We start from the raw sequence: 10968 nt of genomic DNA, 5'->3' as shown, positions 1-10968 counted from the left end.
ACCAAAACATCCTGAAGGAGAATGGCCGGTCATCTGTTCGTGACCTCAAGCTGAAACAAGCTTGGATTCTGCAGCAGGACGATGATCCAAAACACACCAGCAAGACCACCTCTGAATGGCTGAAGAAAAACAAAATGAAAACTTTGGAGTGGCCTAGTCAAAGTCCTGACCTGAATCCTATTGAGATGCTGTGGCATGACCTTAAAAAGGCAGTTCATGCTGGAAAACCCTCCAATGTGGCTGAATTACAACAATTCTGCAAAGATGAGTGTGCCAAAATTCCTCCACAGCGCTGTAAGAGACTCATTGCAAGTTATCTCAAACGCTTGATTGCAGTTATGGTGCCAAGGGCGGCCTAACTGGTTATTAGGTTTAGGGGCAATCACTTTTTCACACAGGGCCATGTAGATTTTGATTTTTTTTCTCCCTTAATAATAAAAAGTTTCATTTAAAAATTCAATTTTGTGTTCAGTTCATCTAAATTTGTTTGATTTTGATTTTGTTTGACGAGTGACGTTAGCAGCATGAGCAACGCTAGTCAATCAATCCAAGACTGTAGCTTGTTGCTGTCGTGGGAATCTTTTCATTGTGGTAACCTCTACAAAGGTCCAACACACTCTCTTCCTTGATGCTGGAATACTTCTGATTTCTGTTTTTCTCCGTAATGGTAATTGTCTAGCTTATTTTCAAACGTACAAGTTTGTTGATCCCGAGAAGAGACCAGTCAAACGCACTTTTCTGTATTTTCAATTTTTTAGTGATGAAATTGACTGGAAGATGTCACAAAGTACAGTGCTGGACCTCTGCCCATCAAGGAAGACACAATAAAGTCTCGAACTAGGAACTGCCTACATTGTTACATTGTGGCGGTACCCTTTCCTGAGTGGATCAGTAGAGTATGGCTATGTGTCTGCATCTAACTGGCTCCAGTTTGTGTCAATCAAGGGTGTGGGTGTGTGCTTTCTACGTGTGCAAGCTGAAGCAGGCTTGATAAAGTTGCCAGGCAACCTGTCTGTGAAAAATTCAAGTAACTAAATTTGTTTGATTTTCTCACCACTGTACTTGTGTCAGGTGATCATAATTGCTATGCTGTGTTGATTTAATCGACGCAATTATGCTTGTTATGATTTTATTGAAAAAAAAACAGATTCTTGTTTTGTTGCTTTTCAGTTTGCATCTGCTTGACTGATGTAAAAAAAAAAAACTACATAAAGGGTTTACATGTCACCGAGCTGCTGTTGCACACCGAGCATTGGCTTGTAAAATAAAAAGATTATTGTAGTTCTTATGTGAATATGCACCATTTCAGGCAGTGTTTGTATAACCAACAAGGCATCCCTTTTTTAAACGAGGTCGGCAAAGCTCAGAATAATAGATAGTCTGTGTAGTGATTATGGTGGATCATCCTGTGTAAACCGTTACTGTGCGCTGGTTCTTTGATTTGACACAAAGTGTGTGTGTGCGCGTGGGTGTGTGGGGGGCTGCAGGCACAGTTCTTCACTTTACAGAGCTTTTCTTCTCTAATCCCTACGAGAGCTTCAAGTAGATGTGTGTGTGTGTGTGTGTGTGTGTGTGTGTGTGTGTGTGTGTGTGTGTGTGTGCATGTTATTATGTCAGTGCAAAGCGGCATAATGACATGATACGAGGGACAGGTCAACAGTTTTGCTGCAGCATTGCTGCGCTCTCTCTCTGTTTATGTAAGAGTAGTGCAAGTGAATAAAGCTAGTGTGTGTTGGTTTTTAGACGAGTCAGTCAGACCGAGTTACTGTGGCTCACTGCATCGTCCAGACAAGACACAGCAGACATCATGTACCCCGATGACAGCCACACGGTAGGGCAGTTTCTTGGTTTCATGCTTATGTCCTTTTTTGGCAGCTTTGACAACTACAGTCAAAGTAAAAAAGCAGGCCTCTTGCAGACACCGCACAATGACGAGTGACGTTAGCAGCATGAGCAACGCTAGTCAATCAATCCAAGACTGTAGCTTGTTGCTGTCGTGGGAATCTTTTCATTGTGGTAACCTCTACAAAGGTCCAACACACTCTCTTCCTTGATGCTGGAATACTTCTGATTTCTGTTTTTCTCCGTAATGGTAATTGTCTAGCTTATTTTCAAACGTACAAGTTTGTTGATCCCGAGAAGAGACCAGTCAAACGCACTTTTCTGTATTTTCAATTTTTTAGTGATGAAATTGACTGGAAGATGTCACAAAGTACAGTGCTGGACCTCTGCCCATCAAGGAAGACACAATAAAGTCTCGAACTAGGAACTGCCTACATTGTTACATTGTGGCGGTACCCTTTCCTGAGTGGATCAGTAGAGTATGGCTATGTGTCTGCATCTAACTGGCTCCAGTTTGTGTCAATCAAGGGTGTGGGTGTGTGCTTTCTACGTGTGCAAGCTGAAGCAGGCTTGATAAAGTTGCCAGGCAACCTGTCTGTGAAAAATTCAAGTAACTAAATTTGTTTGATTTTCTCACCACTGTACTTGTGTCAGGTGATCATAATTGCTATGCTGTGTTGATTTAATCGACGCAATTATGCTTGTTATGATTTTATTGAAAAAAAAACAGATTCTTGTTTTGTTGCTTTTCAGTTTGCATCTGCTTGACTGATGTAAAAAAAAAAAACTACATAAAGGGTTTACATGTCACCGAGCTGCTGTTGCACACCGAGCATTGGCTTGTAAAATAAAAAGATTATTGTAGTTCTTATGTGAATATGCACCATTTCAGGCAGTGTTTGTATAACCAACAAGGCATCCCTTTTTTAAACGAGGTCGGCAAAGCTCAGAATAATAGATAGTCTGTGTAGTGATTATGGTGGATCATCCTGTGTAAACCGTTACTGTGCGCTGGTTCTTTGATTTGACACAAAGTGTGTGTGTGCGCGTGGGTGTGTGGGGGGCTGCAGGCACAGTTCTTCACTTTACAGAGCTTTTCTTCTCTAATCCCTACGAGAGCTTCAAGTAGATGTGTGTGTGTGTGTGTGTGTGTGTGTGTGTGTGTGTGTGTGTGTGTGTGTGTGCATGTTATTATGTCAGTGCAAAGCGGCATAATGACATGATACGAGGGACAGGTCAACAGTTTTGCTGCAGCATTGCTGCGCTCTCTCTCTGTTTATGTAAGAGTAGTGCAAGTGAATAAAGCTAGTGTGTGTTGGTTTTTAGACGAGTCAGTCAGACCGAGTTACTGTGGCTCACTGCATCGTCCAGACAAGACACAGCAGACATCATGTACCCCGATGACAGCCACACGGTAGGGCAGTTTCTTGGTTTCATGCTTATGTCCTTTTTTGGCAGCTTTGACAACTACAGTCAAAGTAAAAAAGCAGGCCTCTTGCAGACACCGCACAATGACGAGTGACGTTAGCAGCATGAGCAACGCTAGTCAATCAATCCAAGACTGTAGCTTGTTGCTGTCGTGGGAATCTTTTCATTGTGGTAACCTCTACAAAGGTCCAACACACTCTCTTCCTTGATGCTGGAATACTTCTGATTTCTGTTTTTCTCCGTAATGGTAATTGTCTAGCTTATTTTGAAACGTACAAGTTTGTTGATCCCGAGAAGAGACCAGTCAAACGCACTTTTCTGTATTTTCAATTTTTTAGTGATGAAATTGACTGGAAGATGTCACAAAGTACAGTGCTGGACCTCTGCCCATCAAGGAAGACACAATAAAGTCTCTAACTAGGAACTGCCTACATTGTTACATTGTGGCGGTACCCTTTCCTGAGTGGATCAGTAGAGTATGGCTATGTGTCTGCATCTAACTGGCTCCAGTTTGTGTCAATCAAGGGTGTGGGTGTGTGCTTTCTACGTGTGCAAGCTGAAGCAGGCTTGATAAAGTTGCCAGGCAACCTGTCTGTGAAAAATTCAAGTAACAGTACATCCATTGTTTAATTCTACAGTACTTCTGTTGTCAAATTCTAGTCAACTCTGAATTTGGAACATGCTGAACAAAGTTATATTGCAATACATCACATATGTACACTTATACAGTTTATCATGTCTGAAAACAAGTAGGAAGAAGCAGAGCTTATTTAATCCTACCCCTTCTCTATGTCTCAGCAATTATGTTTGTTCACTTCCTCTGTTTAACATGTACCAGGTTACCAATTTTCTAATAGTGAAAGAAAAAGTATGTGTAATAGTAAGTGAATAGAGTTTGTAGAAAGTTTATTCCATAATAAAGAATGAATACAGGTGCATCCAAATAAATTAGAATGTCATGCACAATGTGTTTGATTTCAGAAGTCAAAGACAAAGAAACCAATTCAGTGCATTTTTTTTTATTCGCGCTTGAGTTTACAATATTGAACTTTTTCACACATTTTGAAATGTTCTGAGACACTGAATCTGAGGTTTTTATTAGCTATAAACTAAAACTTATTAGTAAATGAAGTAAATTCTTGATGGAGTGAATCTAATATAAGCACTCAGCTACTGACAAAGCAGCTTTCAAAAATATTCTAATTCATTGAGATGCACCTGTAGGTAGATAAATAAATAAAGGAGTAAAGCTAACAGAAGCATAATGTTCTGTTTCTTGAAATATACAATAGTCCCCCGCTTTTGCAGGAGTCCCGTGTCAGGCCCACCAGCGCGATTGGCGAACATCCACAAGTAATTGAGACTCAGATGATACACGACTCAAACCTTCGTGCCATTGTTCACTTGCAACATAATCCAAGTTTAAGATCTAAATCTAAATATCTAAATATGCCTCACACACTTATTAAAGGCATTTTAAAGTTTAAAATGTATAGGTGCTCCCCACTAATTAGCTTCGGAGAAAGTTACGTCTATTTTTAACTTTTGCTTTTGTAGCAGGCAACTTTGGTGCATTCAAGGACAATAAAACAAAGTGCAACATCTCAACTTTGGTAAACAATTATTAATAGTGAAGCATAAAGACACAAACGTAAAATTGCGGGATGGCACATGTATGTATGCTCTGCATTTTTATCACATATTTACGAAATAATATCAACCTTGGGTGAATGAGATGTGTTTTCTGCTGGAGAAAAAAATATTTTGGGCTGGGGAAAAAAACTTTTTTTTTTTTACCAAAAATCTGCGACTTTTGCGCCGAATGGGGAATATGCAGGGATCCTCTGTATAACTTCTTAGCATATCTACATGGGTTGGTTTTAGCCTGTTTACAAGATGATAAAAAAAATATCCTCGGTGCAAAAAGTTTAGAGTTTCCACTGTAATCCTCTTGCAGAATCTCATTAGTCATGCTAGAATACTTTGGAGAGATATTCCTAATCCCAGTCAGACAACCAGCCTTACGTAAACCCACACATTTTAGTGTTCGTTATGTATTCATCATCAGTTATCCAAAGCACTGATTGTTTGCATTGAAGCCATATTGTCAGTAGGCAGAATGAAGAGACTCAGTAATGTTGAAAGTGATGATGCAGGGTTTCTGCTACATGTACAGCAATTGATCGTGCCGTACCGCCACCAAAATAAAGGCCGCCACACCTTTAAAAAGTGGTTTGTTTGTTTTTTTAGAACTTGAAAAAAATGTTAAGTATTGTATTGTATAAATGGATGTATATACTAAATATATAATATGTAGCTTATTTACCCACATATTGACCACAATTAGTTTGAAAAAAAATTTAAATGTCATAAAAATGTTTCACTACGCTTAATTTTGGTAATCATGCACTGATATCGTCTGTCTGCCGTGTTGGCACAGTACATGACCGGAAGGGACGCACTTTGTTCCTTACAGTGAGAATGAAAAATAGTACGTAAAATGTTTCAGTCACTTGTCGACAGCTTGTCACAGGCTAAGCCTATGTATTGGCAGTGTGTGTGATCGCTCACATTTCAATCACATTCGACTTTCTGCAATCTTTGTTTACACATTTTGCCTGGTTCTCACTGCCTCTGTGGTGGCAGCTAGCTAGCTTGTTTTTGTCCCATGGGCGAGCTACAAGTGGCTACCACGTTCTTTGGGTACATGCTAACTTACTTTTTAAAGTGTCACTTCACAATCTAGCTCTCTTGTTATCATTGTAATACTTATGGCTTGTCTACAAAACACTAGATGTGTGTCTAAGTTGATCAACATTAAGTTTTAAGATAGTGACATATCACAGGGGTCTCCAACAGGTAGCTCGTATGCTAGCAGTAGCTCACCAGCTGATGTTGAGTAGTTCACAGAATATTTGCTTCACCTCTTAGTATTTTTATAAGTGTTCAATTCAGACATGATGCCTGTATTTAATGACAAATGAGCACGCTGAGTGAAGATGTGCTTTGTTTTTGAAGTGCAATTTAAATGTTGGCAATCGCATTAAACACACATAGCTCATCTCTCCTTTCTTTTTGTCATTCCATTCCATTCCATTTTCTTCCGCTTATCTGAGTCCGTGTCGCGGGGGCAGCAGTCTCAGTAGGGAAGTCCAGACTTCCCTGTCCCCTGCCACCTTTTCCATCTCCACCGGGACGACCCCAAGGCGTTCCCAGGCCAGCTGTGAGACATAATCCCTCCAGCGAGTCTTGGGTCTGCCCCAGGGCCTTCTCCTGGCTGGGCATGCCCAGAACACATCAGCAAGGAGGCGTCCGGGAGGCATCCGGACTAGATGCCCAAACCACCTCAACTGGCTCCTCTCAATGTGAAGGAGCAGAGGCTCTACTCTGAGCTTCTCCCAGGTGACCAAGCTCCTCACCCTCCTTTCTTAGGGTGAGCCCAGCCACCCTACGTAGGAAACTCATTTCAGCCGCATTAATGCAGACGCTGTGCTTATCTGCCTGTCGACCTCACGCTCCAGCCTTCCCTCACCCCTGAACAAGACTCCGAGATACTTGAACTCCTCCTCCACCTCACTTCCAACTCGGAAGGTGCAGTCTACCCTTTTTGGTCTGAAAACTAGGACCTCGGATTTGTAGGTGCCGAGTCTCATCCCAGAAGCTTCACACTCAGCTGCAAACGCTGAAGGGCACAGCCTGATGAGGCCATCGGAACTACATTGTCTGTGAATAGCAGAGAAGAGATCCTAAGGTCCCCAAACTGGACCCTCTCAAGGCCTTGGCTGCGGCTAGAAATTCTGTCCATGAAAGTGATGAACAGAATCAGTGACAAAGGTAGTCTTGGCGGAGGCAAACGTTCACCTGAAACAGGCTCGACTTACTGCTGGCAATGCGAACCAGGCTCCTGCTTCGGTTGTACAAGGAACGAATGGCACGTAGTAGTCTGCCATCAATCCCGTACTCCCGGAGCACCCCCCACAGGATACCACGAGGGACACTGTGGAATGCCTTTTCCAGGTCCACAAAGCACATGTACACCGGTTGGGCAAACTCCCATGTACTCTCCAGCACCCTTGCAAAGGTGTAGAGCTGGTCCAGTGTTCCGCGCCCGGGACCAAAATCACATTGCCCCTCCTGCAGCCAAAGTTCAACTAACGGTTGTACCCTTCTCTCCAGCACCCTGTCATAAACTTTCCCAGGGAGGCAAAGGAGTGTAAAGAGGGGGACCACCACCCCGGTCTGCCAGTCCAGAGTTACTGTTCCTGACTTCCATGCAATGTTGAAGAGACGTGTCAGCTAATATAGTCCCTCTACATCCAACAGCCATCATTTTGTTAAAGTATCTTTTAATAGTGCTGGAATTTGGAGACACGTACACTATTATAACCCTGGACTCTGAATTTTATCATGTAAATATTTCAATTGTTATTTTGTTATTTGTGTTATTTTGAACTAAAAAATAATATTATTGAACAATTCATTTCCCATGTATTCATATAACTCTAAAAGAGGCATCAAATTAAATTCAGGTTTGTGTCAAACAGTACAACATTTTGTACTTTTATACTAATAGTCACATAGTACTGTTTGACTAAGTAGGTTAGATGACAAAGGAGGCTTGACGTTTTAGACTCTCAGTTTAAGTCCTCTCTGCAACATTGCCATTACGTTAACAGTTTTGCAATGTTCACTGCTCATGTTCTGCTGGTTGTTGAAAAAAGTTAAATGAATAAGTTAATAAATTGATAAGGTGTAATTTGTCATTACTAAAAATCAAAATTTGCTGATGCCGCAGCGGCATGACACAGCGGCAACAGTCCGCCCTCCCATGCAGCCCACCACCAGTTAAAAAAAAAATCCTAGGGGAAACCCTGTGATGGCAGGTCAAAGTGTTGACTATGCTTCATTACGTAAGTGGCGGCTACATAACGTTTGTTTGGGCAGCTGTGCTGCTAAGCTGTGTGATTTGCTTCTAGGGCAGAGCATGACTGGCAGCAGGTATAGGCTTTTTATGTCCTCCAAATATGCACTTGGCCTTCAAAAGTGAGGACCAACATTGTAAACAACTGCAAAGCAAAACGTGACATTTTCGTTCATGTTTTTGTTGAACAACTCCAACGTGGTAACAAAGTACACTGCTTCCTGCACGGCTTCATCATCTCTCCTCATTTCATACTAGAATAATCCCAAATATTGATGTGTGCGCAGCGATGTGCACAGTCAGCTGGCATTAGTGAATGTCAGTATTGGCTGTCAAGCACTGGAGTGGAGAGATTTCACCAATATACTTGTACTCTATGCAGTATACGTTCTGTATGCAGAGCTCCCTCTGGCTCCCTCCCTCTTCATCCATGGCAGCAGTTGGCCAATGAACTGCTCTTGTGAGTGTTAAGTTGCTGTGTGATTAAGCCTGTCACGATAATCGATAAATCGAGTAACGAACGATAAAAGAAAAAACGAAGTCGATAATTTTGCCGGCCTCGATTAAATTGACATGTACATGCTTGCGTGTTTGTTTTCCTCGTCTCTGTTTACCGCACAGGCTGGAACAAGAGGGTTCATTCTGCATCTGTCTGTGCGCATTGGTGATCCGGTAGAATGAACGAAGAGAGTGAACCCTCCTTTCATCCATTCAGCCTCTTTGTCCCAGTATGTAGCGGCGGGCTACTACTGAGTGCTAGCTATCAGCAAGTTACCCTCTTGACCAAGCATACGCTAACATGATTGAAGGCACAAAAGCGTGAGACATACGCAGTTAGCCTCTAACTTAATTTCTCAAATAATGCCATCAACTGTCTGTCATTTAGTGCTTCGCTTTATAAATGTTGCAAGGTGGTTGCTCTACCTTCTCCTTGCACAGATGCAACTGCAGGCGCAAAGTATAAGACTGGTTTGTCTAAACCAGGGGTCGGCAACCCGTGGCACCGGAGCCGCATGCGGCTCGACAGCCTCCACGTTGCGGCTCCCTTTGCTGAGCTTGGTGATTTTCTTTTTAACACCGAAGAAGGGAAAGTGCATTTTTGAAAAGAATTTGAAATATCCGACTCATCGCAAGTCCGTGAATGCATCTAGACTGCGTTCTCACTCATGATTGGATGAGCAAGAGAAGGGGACGTAGGCTAGTGTATGCGGTGAGTCTCACCGGAGAGAAAAAAGTTGACCAAGTTTGGAGTTGAGTCTGAAGCAAGAATTTACAAGAGCATAGCAATATGTTTTATAACGAGAAGCGCGCTGTAGCTATGTGACACACTAATCGACGAGGTGGTGAGGTGGATAGTGTGCTGCGGGAGCTGACCGTGTCACCCTGCCTGTGACTGCTATGAGGTGGGGCAGAACAATATGTTTCACTTTTACATCTCCAAATACCAGTCCCTACATTTGTCGCCAGTCGCTTTTTGGAAAATAAATCATCAAGAGGGTTTAGAAAGTGGCCAGGTTTAGCGAGAAAATGGCCAAGTTGGCAACACTCGGCTGCACATGAGATCGTAAGGAGGGGAAAGCCGTTCACAGATGGAGAATATGTGGAAAAAAATCGTTCATAAAAATATCAGCATCTATTCTTGAAATTAGAAAACAAACAAGAAATGATTCAGAAAATGAATGGCTCCCTCTGCAGAGACAGTCAAGGACAGGCTCAATAGAATGGTTATTGATGGCAATTCAGCACAGGCATAAACGCTGTTGAGCAAACAACACATGCAAAAATGTGAACTCTGATGAGCTTTTTCATGTTAAAGGTGGCTACACTTTGTTTTCTTTTTAAACAAATACGGGAGCAACTGAAAAAGGCGTTTGATGATGATTTCAGAGTAGGCCTACACACACTTGCTGCACTTTTATTTGTTGAATTTTGTTGCTGTAACAGGTAACATTTAAAAAAGATTACAACTTTGACAAGTTTGTACGCTGTGTTATGTTTTGCGGCTCCAGACTATTGTTTTTTTTTTTGTTTTTTTTTTACTGGAAGAGGAGGCAAAATGGCTCTTTTGTTGCTAAAGGTTGCCGACCCCTGGTCTAAACAGTTTGTATGTTTGCATTTCTAATAGTTGACATTAATGCATCCTGTTATTCACCAAATGTGGGCATTTGAAGTTCCTAAAACCTAAAAAGCTGTTCCATAAAACAACTTTAAGCTGTCTTTTAAGTTGGCTGTCAAAAATAGCGCGTTAATGGTGGTAACTAATTTATTTCATTCATTATGTAAAATTGTTAACGTAATTAAAGCATGTGCGCTATGTCAAGCCACCCCTCTCTGTTATGGTGGCACACGGAGGCACAGTAGTGTCCCCACAGAGTCTAACGCTCAGCAGTGCCATTCCAACACCATATACTGTATGTATGTCCAAATCACAAACACGTCTCTAGTCCTCCTCGGAACCACACTTCCTCATTGTCACGAGACCACAGCGAGATCCATTCATGGACACTCTGAAAATCACAACAATGTTTTCATTATGAACGTATGTGTGGTCTAAATAAACAGAAAGACAAAGAAAAACAGTATGTGGATATTCTTATCACTCACTAATGTAACTCAATGCGGAAGTACAATTTGCTGCATTTAAGTATGCTCGGAAATCCCAGAAAATCTGTCTACACTCAAAACAGTGAATTCAACTTAAAAAATTACGTGGTGTCTTTGAATGCAATACGACGGTTAATGTATGACTCAAATGCTGGGCTACTAGAGTTAGGTAA

The 10968-nt window shown here is 41.8% G+C and overlaps 1 protein-coding gene across 9 annotated transcripts in view; it reads left to right on the top strand.

Moving 5' to 3' along the window:
* LOC129177358 (rho GTPase-activating protein 12-like) overlaps positions 1 to 10968 on the top strand; it is a 63732-nt gene that overhangs the window by 14717 nt on the left and 38047 nt on the right. The window contains exon 1 of one of the 9 annotated variants that reach the window (XM_054768422.1): positions 435 to 10968. This exon is cut by the window's right edge and continues 18316 nt beyond it. The exons of 7 other annotated variants lie outside the window; for them this stretch is intronic. Coding sequence is in view for 1 of the 2 variants with exons in the window: in XM_054768423.1 (XP_054624398.1) it covers positions 3233 to 3256 (24 nt within the window). In the remaining variant the exon portion in view is untranslated. Of the gene's footprint in view, positions 1 to 434 lie in introns of those variants that run through there. One more of the 9 variants, XM_054768423.1, reaches the window with a different exon arrangement.

The sequence above is a fragment of the Dunckerocampus dactyliophorus genome, chromosome 2, assembly GCF_027744805.1.
Source record: "Dunckerocampus dactyliophorus isolate RoL2022-P2 chromosome 2, RoL_Ddac_1.1, whole genome shotgun sequence".
Classification (NCBI taxonomy): Eukaryota; Metazoa; Chordata; class Actinopteri; order Syngnathiformes; family Syngnathidae; genus Dunckerocampus; species Dunckerocampus dactyliophorus.
This window is presented reverse-complemented; position numbering and strand designations above follow the sequence as displayed.